Source organism: Falco peregrinus, chromosome 10, assembly GCF_023634155.1.
Source record: "Falco peregrinus isolate bFalPer1 chromosome 10, bFalPer1.pri, whole genome shotgun sequence".
Lineage (NCBI taxonomy): Eukaryota > Metazoa > Chordata > Aves > Falconiformes > Falconidae > Falco > Falco peregrinus.
The window spans coordinates 3969311-3991655 of record NC_073730.1 but is presented as its reverse complement, the minus strand read 5'-3'; the positions used below and the strand labels follow the sequence as shown (position 1 = coordinate 3991655).

At 40.8% G+C, this 22345-nt stretch overlaps 1 protein-coding gene across 1 annotated transcript in view; it reads left to right on the top strand.

Annotated features, from left to right (window-relative positions):
• The window catches only part of HMCN1 (hemicentin 1), a 202623-nt gene that overhangs the window by 127618 nt on the left and 52660 nt on the right, over positions 1-22345 (top strand). The window contains exons 43-55 of the mRNA XM_055815315.1: positions 983-1105; positions 2824-2985; positions 3702-3983; positions 5154-5321; positions 8886-8999; positions 12497-12583; positions 13173-13364; positions 14123-14296; positions 15503-15616; positions 17007-17152; positions 19049-19199; positions 19911-20114; positions 21151-21264. Of these exons, the coding sequence (XP_055671290.1) occupies positions 983-1105; positions 2824-2985; positions 3702-3983; positions 5154-5321; positions 8886-8999; positions 12497-12583; positions 13173-13364; positions 14123-14296; positions 15503-15616; positions 17007-17152; positions 19049-19199; positions 19911-20114; positions 21151-21264 (2031 nt within the window). The remainder of the gene's footprint in view (positions 1-982; positions 1106-2823; positions 2986-3701; positions 3984-5153; positions 5322-8885; positions 9000-12496; positions 12584-13172; positions 13365-14122; positions 14297-15502; positions 15617-17006; positions 17153-19048; positions 19200-19910; positions 20115-21150; positions 21265-22345) is intronic.

Genomic DNA, 22345 nt, shown 5'->3' with positions numbered 1-22345 from the left:
AGCTTTTAATACAAAGCAAGTACAATAAAGCAGTCAGTCATTCTGAAACTCATACGTACCCAGTACAATAAAGGCCTTTGCAGTCAGTTGTTCGGAAACCATCTGGTTGCTGCTAAATAAGAGTTTGAAGTGTCAGAAGGAGGAGCTGTCTACTGTCATGTGCATTAAAAATGTGCTGGATAAGTTATTCGCTAGTGGAATTTTATTCACCAATTTCAACCTACATTCTCCTCTGCTTTTTTTGGTCTCTGCCTATATTATTTGCATCTGGTAAAAATGGTTCCCTGATTTCAAGAAGGCAATTATCCCTTCCCTAGTGATTGAACCGAAGTTCTTTAAGACTTTGAGAATCAGAGTGAAAACGGTGGTCCCTTTTGTCTGCAGCTGGCTTGCGGTCAGAGCTGTAGAGCAAAGCTGGCACTCTGCTACAGTAGGCAATCAAAGGGATGAGGTCCTTAGCACTGGATGTGGCAGTCAGTGTGTTGATGCAGGAAAAATCCAAAGGAAAAACTTAGGCTGAATTTTAAAAGTCACTTTCCACCTAACCATAGAGTCACAGCATGGTCTGGGTTGGAAGGGACCTTAAAGATCATCTGGTTCCAACCCCCATGCCACGGGCAGGGACACGCAGTAATATCTAGAGCTTTATGAGCTAAGGCTGTGAATGTGGCAGGCTCTTCGAGTTGGAGTCAGTTTACATCCTTCACAGAAACGACTTTGTTCTGTGAAGTCCACTCAAAAGTCAGCCAGAAATTGAGCCTGTGCACGCACCAGACCTCAGAGGCTGGAAGGAGAGATGCAGTCAGTCGTAAGTATATTATTCCCTACCCAGGGTCTGGTTTGCATTGCCAGCAAGAGAATACAACCCTTGCAATTGCTTCAGAGCCTAACAAGACAAATGTGTATGAGGGTCATTTGGGTCTGGTTGTTGGCTGATAATGTTTTGTTTCAAATGCTGCAATTATTTGACATTTCTTTTCAGTGTCACCAAATATTTATGGCTCAGATGACATCTCTCAACTGACTGTAACTGAAGGGAGCCTGATAAGCCTGATATGTGAGTCTAGTGGCATCCCACCACCCAGTCTTACCTGGAAAAAGAACGGTGGGTAACTGTCCATTGTCTGTTTTATAAAGAAAATGTGCTAATTCTGACCTACCGGTTTTTCTTTTTTCCTGTGAACATTTTAGATGGTGTGTTCTGAGGAGTTCAAGCATGCAGATATCTAAACAGTCCCGATACTGAGTAAAATGAATGGCAGTAGTAGCTTATTCCCTTGTCTCTAACTCACCTCTCCTTGGATTAGCTGTTGTTCCTAAAGGTGTGTGGGAGAAGCACAGTGCAGAGATGCCTGAGCTGCCTTAAAAATGGACTGTGAAGCACTTAACCCCTCTCAATATGCTTATTTACCATGGTGCGACAAGACTTACCTGTGGATCCCAGTCGGCAGGGCTGCGAGTCACTGTGGAGTCCTGGGGTGTTGCATTGAGGGTCTCTGCCCCGTCATCCAGTCCATAACATAGCCCTATTCTCTGAGTTATTTTTAAAATTGCAGCCATGGCATGCTGCCAAGTGATGAAAATACATCTGGTTGTAGTAATTGCTTTTGCGATTTACTGAAGCTTTCTCTCATCCCATCTTAATATTTAAGAGCAGTCTGCACACCTTTTTGCTTTAGGGGTTAAAGTAACTTTGACAAACACTTCCTTGTGAATCCATAGACAAATGCAGGTGCTCTTTAGCACGTCCTTTTAAACATGGACACCGTTGGAGACAGAATATTAGACAAAATATGATGTTGATCTCTTCCAGTGTGGTAAAAGTGTTATTAATCACTTGCCTATTCATCTCTGTTTTTCTAGATGACACAATTAAGTGTGGTATGTGCCTACCTTAATTAATTTTGGCTTGTGGAAAGAGCAGATTTTAATTACAAAACACTTTTTCAAATGCATAGAATTTTCAGTGAAAACAAAGTTTATCAATTTATTTTTAAATCCTGTCTCTTGGAAGCCAAAATTGCATGTTCTAATAATGTACTGCAAGGCTAAAGCGTATACACTTAAATGGCAGAAAGGAAACTTAAACCTTTTGGAAAGTCTAGAAGGGCAGTTGGAAAGTAATGCAGTTTTGGATGTTACTCGAGAGCCAGATTTTTCATCATGTTTGACATTTGGTGTGCTTGTTCATAGAGAGGATTTTAAATGCACAAGTGGGAAATGAAAATTCAGCTTGTAAGAGTTACCAGCGGCAGGTATATTCCTGTTCTCACAGTGTCTTCCTGCAGTTTGTAAAGATGAAGATAGTTGCCTAATCAGAGGTCTCCAAGATTGAAAATTCTGATCAGAGAACACAATATTATTTTGCTGTCACATTTCTGCTGAGGATTTCCTGGGCTATGCGCATGTGCTGTGTGACACACAATACACAGATGGTCTGGCGGTGAAAACTGAATTACATGTTTCTAAGTGCTGGCTGTGCTGGGTGAGACAGTTAGATACTGGACAGTGAGTCAGCTTTTACTGGAAGTGTTGAATTTGCTGCTCAGTGGAAGTGTCCAAAACTTTCTGGGTGGATGTGAGGGTGGTGAGTTATTGTGCTTTAGCTCGGGTTGCTGTATGCCACGAGGTTGGCAGTTCATATGGGTCGTTCTCAGAAGCTACTTGCGTAAAGTTTCTGATATTTGGGAAGACTGAAAGAGCAGTTCTGAAAATGGACAATTGTGCAGCTCAGTAATTTTAAAATGAGCCGGTAGACTTTACGCCATGTGAACAAGCTCATTACATTTTCTATATTTTTATCTGAAAGAATGTCTCTTGCAGGCTCTCCACTGGTGGCTGACCTTTCTGGAAGGGTGCGGATATTATCTGGAGGCAGACAGCTACAGATTTCAATTGCTGAAAAGTCTGATGCTGCATCTTACACTTGTATTGCTTCAAATGTAGCTGGAAGTGCAAAGAAAGAATACAGTTTGCAAGTATACAGTAAGTTACCATGGAAAATTCTGCTCATGGTTTACCAATTCTGCAACAGAGTTACATTATGAAAATGTTACCACTACAGTGATGCTAAGCTGCAAGATTTTCGGAGAGTAATGTCTAGCTATAGGACAATTTAAGTGTACTCAGAGGAGAATGTTAAGTGGTTAAAATTTTGGCAAATTGGACTCAGAGCTTGACCAAGGCATTGCCATAGGCCTGTTGAAAGTGCATTTGACCACAGATGATTAGGGATGTAATGTTTTTGGGTAGTGTAATGTTTCTCATCATCAGACTGTAGTGGTGATGACAACTAACTGAACTTGAATTTCCCTAAGATTTTACTGCTACTTCTGTATTTTGGTCAGGAATAAAAGGAGGTGTTTTAAAACAATCCAATGAAAGAGAAGAATCTTCAAAAGTCTGTAGAGATTGACAGCATTTGGGGCAGTCTTTTTAAATTTTATTTTTTCTCCTGTTTGCATTTTTAAAAATACTTTTACTTCATGGGATAGAGGAAGATGAGAGGAGGTTATTTGTTGTTCCTGTGGAAAATGCTATGAATTGCAGAGTGCTCCTAACTGATTTGCCAGCAGTAACCTGCCATAACTGGTCTTTATTAAAATGCTTATCTGTCAGACTTTATTGCTCTGTTCAGAAACAGGTGAAGATCTTGAAATGTGCCTTCCAGTGGACTTCTACACTGTGTTTTTCTTTCTTAGTTCGACCAACTATATTAAACAGTGGTAGCCACCCATCAGAAGTTGTTGTCACCCAAGGTAATGAAATTTCCTTGGAGTGCAAGGTACAGGGCATTCCAGAACCAGCAATCACATGGATGAAGGATGGCCGTCTGCTGGGCAGTGGAAGGGACGTAGTGATACTTCACGGTGGTCGCTTGCTTCAACTGAAAAATGCCCAGGTGTCCGACACTGGCCGCTATGTCTGTGTTGCTGCCAGTGTGGCAGGGCTATCTGACAGAAAATACGACTTAAATGTTCATGGTGAGTATGTGCAAAATGGGGCAGAAACAAATTAGACGTCAAAATTCACCCAAGGACATCCAGGAAACAGTTGTGTAGCTAAATGCACCACCTATATATACTGCAGCCTTTACATGTGATGCAGTTTCAATTGCACCATTACAAAAATCCAAACCCAATTCTATAAATCTTGAATTTAAAAAACTCACCTCTGTCCCTGTTAATATCAATCCGCCCCCAGCTGCTCCATCTCCCGAGAGGCGAAAACCAAGATATGGTATAATTTTATATGATACTGGGGTGAGTGTCATGATGGGAAGTTTTCTATTGGAGATAGAAATCAAGGTTTAACCAAGAACACCCTGCTTGTGGCCACTACCAGAGGACCGTTACCCAAGGATGGCCCGAATCTCAAGTATCTGATTATTCTACATAAGGGAAGCGGATAATCAGAGGAATTGAAAGATGGCACCTCCAACTATAATTAATTCCATATTTTGACTTCATGGCATTGATCCGAGAATTACACTAACACAGGAATTCTTATTGAAAACAAGAGGCCAAAATTATTGACTAGTTGTATTTTTTTTATTTGGAATATTTGCTGTACTGTATTATCAAACTTCTGGGTAGTAAAGAGAAACTTCAAACCTCCTCAAGCTACTCAGAGTGCTGGAGGATGTTGGTCAGGCTTTGACCTCAGGCTTTATGTTCTAAGGTATGAACTGTAGAACTGCAGAACTGCTTCTGAAGTGGAAATACTCTTATTCCTAGCAGAGAAAATCTAAAAATAAATTTGTGGTAGTTATTTTAATAGAGGGTTATTCTTTCCATTAGAAAAAGCATGGTTCCATTAGTTCTGTCAGGGTTAGAATTTTCCCTAGTGTTTCATTAGATACTGGAAATCATAATTAATGTAGAATGGACAGAACTATTATGAACTGTTATTTGCTATGAATCTTAAGCCATGAAATAAAGGTAATAGAACTGATAAAACTGGATTTTAATATTTCCATACTGTTAAACAGTAAGAAATCGTCATGAGTGCATAGTATTAGATGTCTCAGTTGTGTAGTTCTTCACTTGCTAAGCTTGTCTTAGTGAATTATTATTTGGATGACAGAATGTTTTGAGAGGAACAGTAATTTTTATTTGTTCTGAAATACGACTTTCCTTTACTCTTTTCTGTAGTTCCCCCAAGTATTGCTGGTTACCTGCAGATGCCTGAAAACGTTAGCATTGTGGAGAAGAATCCCATCTCTCTGGTTTGTGAAGCTTCAGGAATTCCCTTGCCATCAATAACATGGCTCAAGAATGGGTGGCCTGTCACTTTGAACAACTCAGTGCGAATCCTCTCAGGTACAAAAGCTGTAGTCATTTTAAAAATTAAAAAAAAAAAGGGAAGGGGCCAAAGGGCCCTCTGCATCTACAGTGCTGTTATTTCACATGCAAGAAGGTTTGGTTTAATCATCTATACAAACAAGGAGAGAAGAGAAGCTGTTACTCGATTCCAAGCTTTTCAGTAAATGGGGTCAGACTGGCTGGAGTGCCTGGTGAGTAGCTAGTGTAAACGATTGAAGTTGTTGCCAAACGTTATGTGTATGGGCCAAAGGCGTGATAATTGTTTGGTCTGTGACATGGATTAAACTGTAATCCTGGCTGTTATGCTAGTCCAGCGCTTATTTCCAGAAGTATGGTAGATGATAACTCTGGCTTTGTCAGTGCCAGTATGTATACTGCGTTACGCTCTCATTTGATGAGTTTTCTCTACCTCTTCCCCTTCACGTGTTCTCAAGAGGAAAAATCTTTGAGAGAATGAATACAAATGACAGCAAACAGAACACATCTTTCACTTCTGTGGCTCTGTCTATTAAAACAAAGGGAAACCTGTTCATGAGCCTCAGAAATTAATGCATGTAAAATACTTCCCTGGCCATGGAGCTAAGTGAGTATGATCTTCAGAATGTTATCTAATAAAAACTGGAATTAGATGATCAGTCAAAGACAGCACAGAACACTGCATTAGCAGGAAGGCTAGTCCATAGGATCTGGAGAAACTTATGCTAGGCAAGCAGAGAAACAGGTCAAATTCATCAGGGATCTCAATTTTCAGGCTGGAATAACCTACAAAAAAAGTTCAGGTGCCTCTTTATGATGGTAGTAATTGACAGAGGTGTCTGAAATATAGGAGTGGCTTGGTATCTGTTCCTGTAAAAAATATCTTCCTGCAATACCATAGAGAAGTGAGAGTACTTGACTGGCATCCACAGTGCTGTTAAAGCTTTGTGTTTACAGTAGGAAATTGAGTTAGCAGCCCTTGAGATTACAAATGGAAAATGCATACCAGGCAGGCAGTACGTTTTGTGTTGACTTCATGTGTCTGGGGCTCAGCTTTTTGGAGGGTGTAGAAGCAATTAAGTGTTTGGTTACAACTGAGATCTTTCTTTGATCTTGGGTTTGCCCTCACAGCTAGAAATCTCATGAAAGTAAGTTTTGATGAAGTTTCTAATACTCTGACATAGCCACCATGCGAAGTACAGCATGAGCACAAGAAAACTGTCAGATGGGTAAAGGAACTGGAAGGTATTTATAAGCTCAGCTATGACTGGATTTGAAGCTGAAATGTTTCAGGATTTTTTTTTTCATCAGTGTAGCTTTAAACATTACAGGTAGTCCTGGCCTCTGCTTTCCTGTTTTTACATATGGCACATGGAAAAAGGAGTGGGTGTCTGATTATTATCTGGTTGGTGTGCATTCCTTTTTGTGTGAAGTTGCCATCAACAAAAATAATGTCTTCTGGGCTTGACTGTTTCTGTTCTGTCTGTTGATTTCTACACCCACGCTAATTCACCACCCGGATTGCCGAGTCAAGAAGGGTGAGAAACAAAAAGATGTTTATTGTCCCTGAACGTTAGCTGCAGTGGGAGTGGGGAAACGTGCCAGAACTTAGTGCTTTGTTTTCCAGCAAACTTTGTGCTTCAGAAAACTACAAGTTGTGGTAGTGAACTGTAGCCAACATGGCATTTGGAACTTTATTTGTGCTTGTACAGCTGTTAAAAAACAAAAACAATAACAAAATCCCCCTCTTAGCTAATTTAGGAGGTGGAATACTTTGCCAAAGGAAGATTTTGGTTCTGTTGATTGAAAACATACTTGGCATTGCAGATGATTTAAATGTGTGGACACACTGCTGGCAACTTCTAAGCTGTTAATGCAGTTATTACACTGATGTTTTCTTTTGATGATGCTTCCTATATATCCTTTAGGAAAAAAAGAAAAAAAATTCCACTGTACCATGTCTGCTTTCATTGCAGACCATGCGTTAAGCTGTATAATAGCTTTAAGAAGGAGAAAAGCTTTTAGATTTTAATAAGTTTTAGCTAAATGTAGAAAATTCTATCCTGCCTGAGCACTGGAGCCCTGGGTGTGCTGTGGTATGTGATACCAGTGAAAGTCAGTGTCTCCTGCAGGCAGGTATCTGCTTCATTTTCCTTATGTGGCTTGTTCACGTGTGGATGGGAGAAGGGATAAGGGCACATGAGGCTGCTCCCGAGCCTTCCTCAGTCTCACAGTACTCCCCCCAGCAGGTGGGATTCCTTGGGCAGAGGCACATCCATTACCCAGGTCAGCATCTTTTTTTCCTTCAAACCCCTTGACCACGACCATACGTTTCTGGGATATATCCCAATAATGAGACCCTGTGGATATCTGCAGGCAGGAGATGCACAGTTCAGATGTAAGGTACTGTGGTAATCATTGATAATGTGAGAGCTGCTAATAAGAAACTGGAAAAAGCTGAAGGATGGCCACCACATTCTTTTTCACACTTAGATGCTCACCGATGTTTGTTTTGCTGTTCCTTTGCCAAAAAGGAAGCAAAGAGAAGTAACTCTGCTATGGCAAAGCAGGGATATTCTTGGTCCTTTGGTCAAATATACTTGCAAATCTTTTTCCTTTTAAACTAGCATGCCTGTGCAAATGTGTTCCAGCAACTGCTCTGCTATAGTGTTAAGAGAAATCTGTTACTTTAAAACATTACTTGTAAACCAGTACTATTGTCACCTGTCATTATTATTGATGGCACAATTAATACAAATGCTAAAAGAGAGGGGTGGGATTTTATTCCTTATCTGTATATGTGCAAATAACTTTAAGGACTGTTTGTATGTGTTGATAAAAATAAGCTTATGTATACATACCCAGCCACCTCTGATGAGGCTTCGTTATTTTTCCCATATAGTCATTTAGATTCTCTGTATAGCAAAGTACTCAGGAACTCCCGCTGCCTGAGGCACTGTGTTCTGTCCCATTTCCCTGCATGGGAGTACGTGCAGAAACCCTGCATATTGCAAACACAGCGTTCCCTCCACGTCCGAAGTGTCTGCACCGATCGATAGATCATGTGTGCACTGTACCCCTGTATGTAGTTTGAGTGACCTGTGTGGAGCGTGTTCCATCTCTGTGCCAGTGCTGCAGGTGGTCTTGAACTTTGCAGTGATCATTCTGGTTGGTCACTGACTTCATCCAGAAATTCCTGGAAAATGTCTGACTACCTCACAGTTCACTTAAATGTAATTTCTGGAGGGGGAAAAAAAAAAGGGGGGGATGTGTCAGGGTAGTTTGTAAGTTACTAATTAGAAGGAATAGTATGATCAGTATTAAGCACAGATCTAAAAGCACTGAGGAGCTGAGGGCCTGAGCAGACATAAAGAAGTGATGGGAGTAGGAGTAAGGTCCGTCACTTTCTCTTCCTGTTTTTCAACAAAAGAAAGCATATTAAATAAATCGACTACATTAAAGAAAATCAGAGCTGTAAATTTACCCAAAACATTAAAAAGAAAGTTACAGGTTGGCACAGACAGTTTGGGAGCATGTTGGTTGGAGCAGGACTTCAATGTTGATGTTTTTTGGCTTTCTCGTCAGGGGGCAGAACGCTCCGTTTGACACACACGAGTGTAGCAGATGAAGGTCAATATACCTGTGTAGTGACCAATGCTGCAGGAGAAGTGAGGAAGGATTTTGACCTTTCTATTCTGGGTAAGTATGTGATGATTTTAATTATAGTAGAAGATGATAAGGGGGTCTACCCTGTCCTTTGCTGGTATTTTAAAAATTGTTATGCTAAAACCTACATCCTTAGGGGAGGGGGGAAAAGTGAATTTGCTAACATGGTTCAGAAAATCAGGTTTTAAAAAGAACTTCTGTATGTGAATTTGCTGTTTGTTAGTTTTAAAAGGAAGATTCTTTGGGCATAATTTGGAGTAAATGGCAGTTACTTCAGTTTTGTGGTTTGTTTCTTTCTTTTCTGGAAAGGAGCTGTGTCTATGTAACTGGCTTCAGTCAGGTTGTTGCTTCAGTGGGAGAGAAGTCTTGGAGATGCCCATGGCTGGATTCCCATCCTCTCTTTCTTATTGCTCATAGCTTCGCTATCCCTTGGGTGTCATGAGCAAGTGAATCAGTTCATAGGTGATCTGGAAGGGTGGCTTTTTTGTGTTTTCCTGGTCAATTTAGCTTTCAGCCAGATCGGTTCCCTACTGGTTCAGCACACAGCCTATAAATGCCAGTTTTGGTGAAAGGAAGATAACAAGAGTCGAGGGGTCAGGGGAATAGCGCAATTTCTTTTGGCACCGGCCTGAATTTCAGTCAAAAGAAAACTACGGCCCCAGGAAACCATATGAAATTCATGTAACTGTTGTATCTAGTGCTCAAATGCAAATAGATGCAATGCTGTATGATATTACTCATGAATTAAAACCAGCAGTGCTGGGTATTATATGTATAGCTGAGTGGCATGATGGTAATAACCTCTCGCAACAAAGACATGAAGGCAGAGCCAGAACCAACACTGACATTAAACACTGGAGCTGGAACTGTTTCTGCAAAATAAAGATCTTTGATCCAGTGGAAGCCTTCAGTCTGTAGAACCTTTGGTATTGGGAAGGATATAAACCAAGTGTGGTAGTGGGTGATCCTGCTAATGTATTTAGACAAGGACTGGCACAGCCAGCTCTTTAGATAGCTATTTGGAACTTTTAATACGTAATTTTGTCACTTATTTTTAAAAATAAAACCAGTGTTTTCCCCCGAAAATACTGCTTTTCAGGTTAGTAACTGTTATTTTTATCAGTAATTACCAGGCCTGATGCAGGTTGTCTTACAGCATTACTGTATATCATTTTCCTGTAAGTTGCTTTTCTCTAAGGTGCTGAGCGCTGTCAGCTTCCTTTGCCTTCAGCTGACTTAGGCACACTCAGCCTGTCAATGATAACTCACATTCATGTCAGTTCATGTTTATTTGATGAGCTCATGGAAGTGTAACTCTGGTAGAATGGAAGAGATGGGTAAACACTGAAAAGCATTCATTGTTTTACTGTTTTCTTTGGAGGATTTTAGTAGCAGGGTGTTCTTGAGGGTTCTGGGAATCTCTGTTGCATAGGCTTTGTTTGCCTTGAAGAAAAATGCTCGGTGAAGCTGATTTCAAGTGGGCTAAGTGGAAAATTCCATTGTTCAGTCTTCTCTTCCCTCCCCCCGGTAATTTCTTTGTCTTTCTAGAGGAAAGTTACTGGAATGTGGCCTGATAGTGACACAGAATATTCACTGGCTGACTGTAAATAAGAACTGTACAGAGACATACCAGTGTTTCTCTAAATTGTCGTAGGAGGTGCAAAAGGCGAGCAAGTTTGCATGGAGAGCTTGGTGTAATAAGCATAATATTTACGCATTTGCGAAGTATTTGGTGTGGCTTTGTCAGATTTCTGAAATTAATGCGTGTTGACATCTTACTGTATTATTTTGGGGCCAAAGTGATGAGCTGGTCTGTTTACGAATAGTAACTTTTGACTTGACTTACAAGTCCTGAACTTTATGGCTTTAGGTTGTATTTTCCCCCACCTAATTCCTTCAGTAGTTAATGCATCTTTGTCTCATTGCATTTGGACACTAGAAACCATACAAAAGTCTGTTTTGCATTGCTTGTACAGTCACAGCAGGGAATTTGATCGTAACTGCATCACCAGTGGGTGACCGTGCCAGTACTGGCCACATCTTCCTGCACGCTGAAGTCTGCTCACCCGCATCTCCCCGTGTGTCCTGTTCGGTGGCCAGCTTTTAGCCACACTGCAGTAGTAGTATCTTTGCCATTCCAGTCAAGTGAGATACAAACCTCTTTCAGTTATTTTTTCCTTCTTCACTCTAGTTTGTGTCTTTTATTATTTCAGAAATCTGGTGTAATGTTATTTTTCTCTGTTGACAATAAATGTTGCATATTGCCGTGATTTGTGTTTTTATAAAACTTTTGCTTCCAGCTTAGTGGTGGATCATAAATAATCTGCTGAATATATTTTATTTCCTCTTTCTTTAGTCTTCTGTTTAAGCTGAAAGTCTGCATTTGGTAGGATATTAAAGCATGGTATCTGGCTCCCTAGTCTGGCGTTTTTGTTACAAAACTTTGCAAAGTCCTTCTGAGATTGGGCTTGCTTTCTTATAACTATAGAACTCCTTTTCAATGTGTTATACCCCCGACCTACTTTGATTTGTTGTGCCATTTTCTGCTGGCCTGAATCTACAAATGCCTCTATCTTGAAAGAAATAGTTGATCCGAGCTCTTCACCCCCGCAGCTACTTACCAACGCACTCATAATCTGGCCTCCTTCATCCAGAAGCCGGTGAGGCTGTGCAGTCCTGTTGACCAGGATTATTTGGAAACACGTCATTGAGTGGTCAGCCATATAGTAAGGGTTTCCTTGTATTGAGTTAGCTATTTCAGGGATGCATAGGTATTTTAAGGTATTGTCATCTGTTTCCCTAGAGAAACATAAGTTTGTCCTTTAGACCTATATAATTTGTTCATCTGCCTGTATGGAGTTAGCTGCATTTACATAAAACGCCTGTATGCCTTTATGCAGCATCGACTTGTTGGTAATCTATTGTATTGCTTTGAGCATGCCGGTAAGGGAAGAAAAAACCCCACGCAGTATGTGAATAGATAAGCTCTTCCCCGCCCCCCCCCCCCCCCCCCCCCCAGTATGTTCTTTCCCTAGAGTTCTAGATAGATGCTTTCAATTACTGTTGGAAACCAAACAACTCTTCAACTTAAGCACATGGTTTTGCACAAGTAAATCACTTGCAGGTTAATATGGGTGATAGAACTTATGCACAAACTTAAAACCTGCTGGTGCATAAAATCAATCTTGGCCCCGCTAACAAGTGCTCAATACCATTGCCCTACTGACTGTACTCAGAAATATTGCCCTACAGACCGTACCGCTCAGCACCCTGAGTATCTCCCTAGCTCTGAAGGTGAAGTGAGACTTATGGATCTGTGGTCCTCTGTTGCCCTTTGTGTGAACTTGTAAGGCTCAGGGGTGCAGAACACAGCTGGTTAGCTATAAGATGTCTCTCACCGGACCTGCTTCTGGTAGATCTGAGCCGTTCATCAGTTGATGGCATTAAGGGAAGCATATGCTGAGATACAGCCTGAGTCTGTCTTTGTTGCATGTAATACTTGCTGATGTTGTTGTCTTGTCTGTTTGCAGTGCCTCCAGGGATTGTCGGTGAAAATAAATTGGAAGATGTGAAAGTGAAAGAGAAGCACAGAGTTACCCTAACGTGTGAAGTGATAGGTAAAAATCTACAATATTACTTATCTTTGCTTATCAAACCCGTGATGTCAGTCATCATTGCCCAGGGAAGTGGTTGAGTCACCACCCCTGGAGGTATTTAAAAGACATGTAGATGTGGCATTTAGGGACATGGGTTAGCGATGGGCTTGTCAGTCCTGGGTTAATGGTTGGACTTGATGATCTTAAAGGTCTTTTCTAACCTAAACAGTTCTATGATTCTATGATTTTACAATCATTTGTTCTGAACAGATTGTTTTTAATGGAATTTTTGGTTTCATGGGATTTTTAAATTTCAGATTTAACCATGGTGCTTATGGCAGGACTAAGCAGTCCTTCTTATAAAGGTTGTATAAAATGTAGCCAAGAGGATAGTAGCTGTGATATTTATTCTCTAAAGGCCTGTGGAATTTAAGATGTGTATATTACTTTAGGAGGTTCAAAGAATTTAGAGTGCATATTGCAGTACATGTCTCTGAAGGATGTGTTTTAAAAGGGCATCTGAAACTGTTTTTTCTGTTTTTCAGAAATCTTGGCATATCCTAGAGGCTATACAACAGCTAATATTTGCCATTTTCTTTACTCCGTTAAGGGAACCCTGTACCACAGATCACCTGGATAAAGGATGGGCAATCTCTGACTGAGGATGAAGATCACAAGGTCCTGTCCAGTGGGCGTTTCTTGCAAATCATCAATGCTCAAGTCACTGACACAGGGAGATACACGTGTCTTGCATCCAATACAGCTGGAGATAAGAGCAAAAGTTACAGTCTTAATGTACTTGGTAAGACTTGGTAATGTACTTGGTAAGCTGGGCTGGCTCTTGCAGAAAAAATACTCATCTCAGTAAGAAAAAGATAATCATATTTGAATTCTGTAGCACTTTAGTTACAGCAATGCTTAAGTTACCTGTCTACAATTAAAATTTTATAGCTTATTAATTGATAAATAATAGTAGTGTGATAGAAAAAGCAGTGCTGTGCTTCAGATAATATAGAGCTAGAAAGCATGGAACTGCAACAGGACGTTGTATGGAATGAGCAGGACAGTACGTTGGCTTCTTGTGATCCAAGGAGGGAGTATCTGAAGAGCACTTCAGATTGTGATCTCTTCATAAAAGCTGAAACCATCTGCAGTTCTCTTTTTTTTTTTTTTTTTTAATGACAGTTATTGCATAACCAAGTGCAGACAATGGTGAGTTTGTTTTCCACATCCTTATTTCCTAGGCTCATGCTTCCTACCAGTCTGTGCTCACAGGTTCATCAAGCAGCAGTTCTGCCAGCTGCTGTGCAAGAAGTGGTGGCTGGCGTCCTGGTGACCTGTGTCTGACAAAGGCTCAGGGGGGAGGGATTCCACCGACAAGGGCTGACCCTTGACTTCTGGACAAAATGTAAACCGAGAGGAACATTGTCTGGTTCTAGGTTTCAGTGCACCGCCTCCCAGCTATTTAAGGCTGCAGCCAGATTCCTAGACTGAACAGGGAACAGAAAATTGGCTTTTCACAGAGGTCCTTACTTTGGTTAATAATTTTGTTGTTCCTAGTGTCTCCAACCATTGTGGGTGCAGACAGCCATGGAAATACAGAAGATGTCACTGTTATCCTCAACAGTCCAATGTCGTTGGTTTGTGAGGCTTACTCATATCCTCCAGCTACAATCACCTGGCTGAAAGATGGCAATCCTTTAGAATCAAACAGAAATATCCGCATTTTGCCAGGTAAATTTTTTTGTTGTTATTGAGAAGTAACATCACACTCTATTCTTTTATTGTTTAGTTTCCTGTTACAGATTTTCCTGAAAAATCAAAGGATGTATTTCTGTTAAGTGCAATGTTTGTACTTTGTAGCAATTCCCATTCAAATATTTAAGTGCTTCACAAATAACTGGTTATTTACTTGTATTTTATTCGTATTTAGGTATTTATCCTTTTGTTCCATAAAGCTAAGTGATGGTAAACAAGTTCATTGGAGTTGATAATAATGGTAAATAACTCGAAATTAAGTGTGAGAATTAGATAGTAATATAAACAACATCAGTAAAAAGAACGAGTTGGCATTTTTCTAGGTCATTAGTAGTTTGCCATTTTTAATTTGCGGAGTAACTCTTACCTAGCACATCTATGGAGGTGCAAAACAGGAACAAGCTTCACCGGTAACACTGAAGCAATGTAGATAAACAAGTACTTTAGCGTTGTTAACTGCAGGTGTTCAGAGGAAGGATGCGTTGATACTGGTAGCAAGGAGCTGAATTACTACATGGGGGAATAGTCCTTAGGAATGCAGACTGAAAAGAGCTGCAGCCAAACGAAATAGTGACTCACCTCTGAGAACGCAGACAGTATAAATCATAAGCAAACAAGATACTATGGGAGAGAAACTGATGGACGTCAGAGTTGTAGAGGCCACCTGAAATCTTAAATCCTACTGATTCATTCATGTTTACACTTCTCACGTTGTAGCTGTTGCTTCTGTCAGTTCTCCAGAGGGGGTTAAGGCCTCTTTCAAATGAACTAGTGCTCTGAAACAGGCAGTCCAGAGGCTCATATCCACCCCTGTATGTGGAATAGACTCTTTCTGCTTAGTCTTACTGATTGTGCCTCCTTTCCCTTTTTCTGTGAAGTGCAGAACCCTAAATCACTTTTTTCCTATCTAAATATCTTCAAGAAATTTCTTGTACAGAACTACATTAACAAATCTTCCAAGAATCTGTATGCAACAGGAGTTGTGATCCAAAGCGCTCCTGCAAATTGTGCACTCATTTATTACACAGTATACATGGAGTATATATAAAACAATCGGGTTTTCATGTTTGTTGAAGAGCAGAATTTGGACCAAAGGGTTGAAAGTGTGCTGCAGGAACTATTTAAATAATTGGGAAGCAAGAGTGTAACATAGATGCTATAAAGAATGATGTCTTTTGGAAGGTGGGCGAACACTGCAGATCCTAAAAGCAGAGGAGGACCACGCTGGAAGATACACATGTATAGCCACAAACGAGGCTGGAGAAACTTTGAAACACTATGAAGTAAAAGTCTACAGTACGTAAATACTTACAATTTTATTTTTTTTTCATTTTTCCATTTCTTCCCCTTTGCAGTGTTACCTATCCTGGCGAATACAAGGATCTCTGTTCATAGCTTTGTTTAGCAAACATCTGTATTAGCTCATGGCATTGCTTGAGTAAAGACACCAGAAGAGTTTGCTGTTGCATCCCTTACAAATGCTGCTTTTGGGCTAAAAAATCTTTATCCCACCCAGGGGAAGACATTTAAGAAACATCCAACTCCTGTTTCTTCCAAAATGCTTTTTTTGATACTGATTTTCAAATCAGATGAGTGCAGCACAACGGGAGATGTGAGCAAAGAAACTATGATAGAACAGAAGAGGGGAGGGGACCTGTAACATTTAATTGGAAACTTTTTTGAGTAAGGTAAAACGGGAGGATGCTATTTTTATATCCTTCCATAAAATACCTTATGCACAAAAGCTTTCCCGTTCATGGCTTCCTGTCAGCACATTGTCTTTGAGCGTTTGTGCCTAATACTCTATTTTAATGCTCAAACCCTTAATTATTGGCTGTCAAGCATAATTTTTCATCTATATTTTATTTCCTAGTCTACATTGGAGTTTGGTTTGCTCCCTCACAGTAACTGTGCTGTTATTTTAAGTACGCCAAGTCCCTAATAAGGCCCCATTGGATTTGGAATAATGAGAAGATGACAAAAGTTCATTATGGAAGTATGGCTACGTAGCAACATCAAGCTCCCCACTTCCAAATGCCATTGCAACTGTCAGTTATGGTACTGTATGCATTAGGGAGAATTTAAAATTTCCCACTGAAAAAAGAACGGAAAATGCTTTGAAAGCATTTAAAATAATTTAAAAGATATTATGAGACCAGGATGGGGAGTAGCTTAAGAATTTTGAAATGTTCTGGTTTCATTCTGATTCAGAAGGAGACGAGATTTTGCAACACTGGGATTTCAATGGAATGGAAATGTTGAGTTTTGACCAGCTACTCTGAGTGTGGACTTCAGTTCAAACATATGTTTCTGAGAATATTAGTTTCCATTAAAATGCTTTGTAGTACACTGAACTGTAGAGAATTCAAGCCAAACACATAATAAAGTGCTATAGCTAGGTAAGGCGGTAGTTAGGTTTGCATGTGTGAAACTGTTGAACACAGTTTTGTATATTTTTATGTATAATACATATACTAAAAATAGTTTAAAATACATATATATATGTGTGTGTGTGTGTGTAAAAAAATTAAAATTCACCTATGGGGAAGAGGCAGATTATAGGGGGAATGCACTTCCTTTCCCTGAAGTTATCGTCCAGGTTTTCCCTTTGTCCAGTAAATTTTGAAGTTCTGCATAAGACAGTAAGTTTGGAAAGTCACTCTCGCTCCATTTTGTTTTCGTGCAGTTCCACCCACCATTAACAAAGGGAATATCTCAGGGATGGGTCTCTCCCCTAAAGAAGTGAAGATCAAAGTCAACCACAGCCTGACCCTGGAGTGTGAAGTTCATGCCATTCCTGCTGCTGCCATCAGCTGGTACAAGGATGGACAGGCCAGTCACAAACTTCATTCCTTCTACCGGGTGCATTTCATACAGAGACAAGTGCATATTCACTGTCACTTGTAACAGGCTCACTTGCAGTGCTGAGGCCAGCAGGAAGTCACCTTCCCACCATCCTGCTGGCAGGATCGCACCCCTTGTGCATCTTAAGATGTTTGCTGTTGGCCGGACCTCTGCAGATTGCCACCCTTGCTTTTTTGTGGGTGCTTGGCAGTGCCACTGAGGTTTCACTGCTGGAGTTTCCAGGGCGTACCGCTGGCCTGGGCTGTAAAGGGGGAGGGTGCTGCCTAGCAGTAGCATCCCATAGCATGGCCACATGTCCCTTTCCCGTTGTGTAAAGTCCCCAAAGGCCCTGTTACACAATGCCCCCATGCTTGGTTCCTCTAAGTGCTGCCCTTGCAGATGTAGAGATCAGCCTCCCACTTGGTTCTGGCAGAGCTCACAAAGCCGCAAAAGCATCTGGATCCTCTGCGAGGGGGAGCGAGGCATGGTTCGTGCCACACACAGTCTTCACAACAACGTGGGTCTGGAGGAGGAGCAGTTTGGAAGGGCACCGCTACAGAATTGCGCTGATGTGCAGTCTACTGGAGGCTGGCTATAAATAAAAAAGAAACAGTGCAATGCTTCCGTAAGAAAGGACAAGATAATCTCTTGCTTTAGCTGTTCTTGAGAGGGCACTTACCGAGTGGCAGGCTGCTGGCCTCTGCAGCTGGACCAGCTCTTCCTGGGTTTGCTGAGCATGCAGAAACAGCTTGGAGTCACAGGAGAGGCTGTGTGTATCTACTGTCTGTTTTGAGCGTATGCTGTAATTCTAGGATCTCCTGGGTCTACTGATTGTATTGCTAATGAAAAATTATGTTGGGGCGAGTTGAGAGGTCCCCAAAGAAAGACAGTGGCTGTAAGCAGTTTGCTGCCACTGTCAGAGCAGCAGTTTTTTCATATGTTGCCCCTGGGTAAATGGCTTTCACTCACATCCACGGACTAAATTCATTGTCCCCTGCAGGCCAGGAGTTCAGGGCTGACTGCCTAATGTGTTCCATTTTCATTAATGAGAGATACAGGTTTATTAGTGTAGTCTCTGCTGTCATGTGTGATGTAAATTTTAGGGACAGTAACACCTTATCCTGTGTATCTGCATTGCTGCTGCATCCGTTTTATGGTCACACCGTGCCCTTGCTGGGCAGCAGATGCTAGTGGTTGTTTGGCTCTAGGGTGAGTTAGATGAGTTGTTCAGCTCATAAAAAACACCTGATAGTTTTACATGTGTAGGTTTTACATCAGCTCATTGACTTGGCCGGTGACTGAACTCATGAGAGCCCTTACCTGCTGTGGACAGCGCTGCTCCTTCCAGCAGCAACTTCCAGCTGGGACTGGGAGTGATGTAAAACCGCATCCTCTTAGGAGACCACCTGCCAAGAGCAGAAAGGTGAAGAAGCAGAGTTTCTGACAACCATGAAAAGAAAACCATCTCCAGGAACATGGAGCTAGGTTCAAGTTTACTCAGGGAGGAAGGGCTTTTGGTCTGAGGGAGAGGAGGAGCAGATGAGAGGAGAGCTGGGCTGCCCCACCAGTGGCCAAGGCTGCCATCCCAAGAGCACCTGGCTTAGGACTGTGTCTGAAGTGGTGGCCCTCAGTAATTTGGTGTCCTAAGCAGCTGCTTGCTTTGCTTAGATCGGAAGCAGACCTTGCTGGAAGCATTAACAAAAACTGAAGGATGTTCTGTTGTTAGGAGTATCAAAACAGAATACCAAAATGTGTTCTTCCTCCCAGTATACTGCCTAGGAAGGATTTTGAAACAAACTGAATGTGACCAGGAGACAGATATTACTTCCAGAAATATGGCTGTGTTTTGACAAGTATTAATTTCCATGTAAAATTACATTACAGCCACTTAAACCAGATGATCATCTCATTATCCAAGCTAGTGGCCGGACTCTGCAGATTAAAGAGGCTCAAGTATCAGACACTGGTCGTTACACTTGTCTGGCATCCAACATTGCTGGAGAGGATGAAGTGGAATTTGATGTAAATATACAAGGTAAACAGAGTTCAGATGATAAAATTCTTCTGGTAGCCTTCTTCTCTAATGTTCTGGGATGTTGGAATTCTTTACAATTTTGTATCCTTTAGGCCTGCTTGGTCCAATGCAATGCTTTTATGTTTTGTATGATTTTCATTTCATGTATATTTTGCTCATTTTTAAGAAATACAGTATTTGATTATTCTTTCTTTCATATTATGTGACCTATGCAGTATTTCTGAAGTCAGTGGAACAACATAGTAACTCTGATCTTCCTATAAATGACATGAAAAAGTTTTAATTGAGCTTTAACTAAGCTGTCATATTTTATTAATCTGTACTAAGTAGTACTTACAGACCCCAGACAAAAGCTGTCCATTGGCCTACACACTATATGTGAATACAAGAAAACAATCATTACTTATTTCAGAAAATTTAGATGAAATTATAACCAGAGGACTTACTCTTTAAATATTATAGTTGATTAATACCACCTGTGTTTTGTTATCAGGTATTCTTACACTGTTATTTATTAGTCTTCAGAAAATACCCAGTAAATTGCTCAATTATTCATTCTGGTGAAAAGAACTAGAATTTTCCTGGGTGATTTGAATTGAGGGGATGGGTTAGTTTAATACACTTAATTTTTACTGCTGGTATTTTAACAATTCTTTAAAACCAGCTATTTCTGCTGGAAAATTCTAATGTTTTTCCCCTCCTGGGTTGTAGTTCCTCCTAGTTTCCAAAAGCCTTACAAAGAATGGGAAGCTGGTAACACAGTAGATACAGGAAGAGGTGGAGAAAGTAAAGATGTGATTGTCAACAATCCCCTTTCGCTGTACTGCGAGACCAGTGCTGTTCCTCCCCCAGTTCTTACGTGGTACAAAGATGGCTATCCTCTGAGCTCCAGTGATAAAGTACTAATATTACCAGGTGAGTATTAAAATGTCACACTCTGACCTTAAGAAATGGTGTTAGTGCTAGTATTTGCATAGTAATAACAAACCTTCCCCCTTCAAAACTCTGCTTTAATGTTCTTTTCAGACTTTCTTGACTGGAAATGTTTCTCTCTGGTCCTTGGACTAAGCTGTTTCCTTCTTTCATTTAAAAAAATCATCCCTAAAATGGTGTGAATGTGACCACTTAACTTTTATATGATGTGTTGAAAAATGAAATACAACAATGATGCCTTCTCCCTGATGTGTTCTTGATTTATTGGCTTGTTAAGTTTTGCTTTGGCAAAATCGTAATTGGTGTAGAAAAGCCTCTCAACCAGGGAGTGAGGGATGCAAATAATGTTTTAGCAGAAAAATGACCACGAGCTCCTACTTAACGTCATACGGAAAAGGGAAAAAGGTGCTTACGATGCTGAGAGTACAAAAAGGGAGCCTTCCTGTGCAGAGGATGGTTTGGGATGGCGTGTGTAAAGAAGGGCAGTGGTGGGGATAATGGCTTTTTGTCCGGCTATTGCTTATCTCTTGGGACACCAATGACAGCCACTCCCAAAATGTATTCCCAATGTGTGCTCTCTGAAGCCATTTATGCGGCTATGCTTTGAATGAGGACTAGAGTGAAAAGTACCTGTAAGCTTCAGAAGTAATTTTTTTCTGTTTGGAACAGCTTTATCAGAATATTATGTGCTTATATTTTCTTCTGTCCTTGGTCACCTTGCTGAGAAATATATCTTTTTGATTGAAAAATAATGTCTGGCTGCATATTGCTGAAGAATGTTATTTCTTTATGTGGAATTAATTAGTCTTTTTTAACATTTCAGTATGGACATTGCTGAATTCCAAGTATCTGCCAGTAGAAAAAGTAGCTAGAAATAAAAGTGTTCAGTTACTTATAATTCAGAACAAATGTTGACCATTCATAAATTTGCTTGCTCAGGTCTCTTGTGAAATGTGGTGTGGAAATGATGGAAACTGCTTGATGATGCATTTAAACCTTGAATGCATTTGCCTTCCAGGAGGCCGAGTGTTGCAGATTCCGCGGGTGCAGGCTGAAGATGCCGGGAGATACATGTGTGTGGCAGTAAACGAAGCTGGGGAGGATTCCATTCATTACGATGTCCATGTGCTCTGTGAGCTTTCCTGCTTTGCTTTTTCTTTTTAATAGCAAAAAAAAAGTTCAGTGTATTCTGAAGCACTATAGTCCAGATTTACTTAATGTTTTTAAAGTTCATAAACTCTGCATATTTGTAAACTATGGAATTAATGTGGTTATATAATGTGCTAGAGTTTTGTAGAAGTATACACAATTGGATGAAAATAGTGTTAATGTTGTTAGTTTGGTATGGTTTTAGGTTATTATTACAGGAACTCAATTGTGTTACCCCTGTCAGGCTTCACCAGAAAGAAAAGTATAGGTAGAAATCCAGGATTTATCTTGCTGTCTCTTGTTCCCTATCCAGTTTTCTGTTCAAAATTCTGACCTGCTGGACTTTTCTCTCCTTACTTTGGTCATCGCTGTCTAAAATACCTGCAAAACTCCCAAAGGCTTAAGGGAATTGATGATTTAGATCAACCACTGAATGCCTGCGTACGATCTGTTCACAAACGTTGCACAGAAAGGGCTTTTTCTGTCTGGTCTGGAGAGAAGGCAGCTCGGGGGGGGGGACCTTATCACTTTCTACAACTACCTGAAAGGAGGTTGGAGGCAGGCGGGGATCAGTCTCTCCTCCCAGATAACAAGTGACAGGACAAGAGGAAACAGCCTCAACTTGCACCAGGGGAGGTTTAGATGGGATATTAAAAAAAGCGTCTTCACTGAAAGGTTGGTCAAGCCTTGGAACAGGCTGCCCGGGGAGGTGGTGGAAGCACCATCCCTGGCGGTGTTTAAAAGACGTGTAGACGCGGTGCTTAAGGGACACGGTTTAGTGCTGGACTTGGCAGTGCTGAGTTAATGGTTGGACTTGATGGTCTCAGAAGTCTTTTCCAACCTAAATGATTCTATGATGGACTAACTGGAAGATGAATTTTTACCTCTTCTTTATGGCTGCTATGAATAAGTGTAGTTCTCCTGAAGTCCTTTGTATTGTACTGATCTGTTCTAAATCTAGTAGTTAGTAGCTAAACTAGTCTTGGGATTTTATTAGCTCTCACCGTATTCGCTGAAGGTTTCACTAATTTCTTCTAAAAGCCTCATCTAAAAAATTTGTCTGC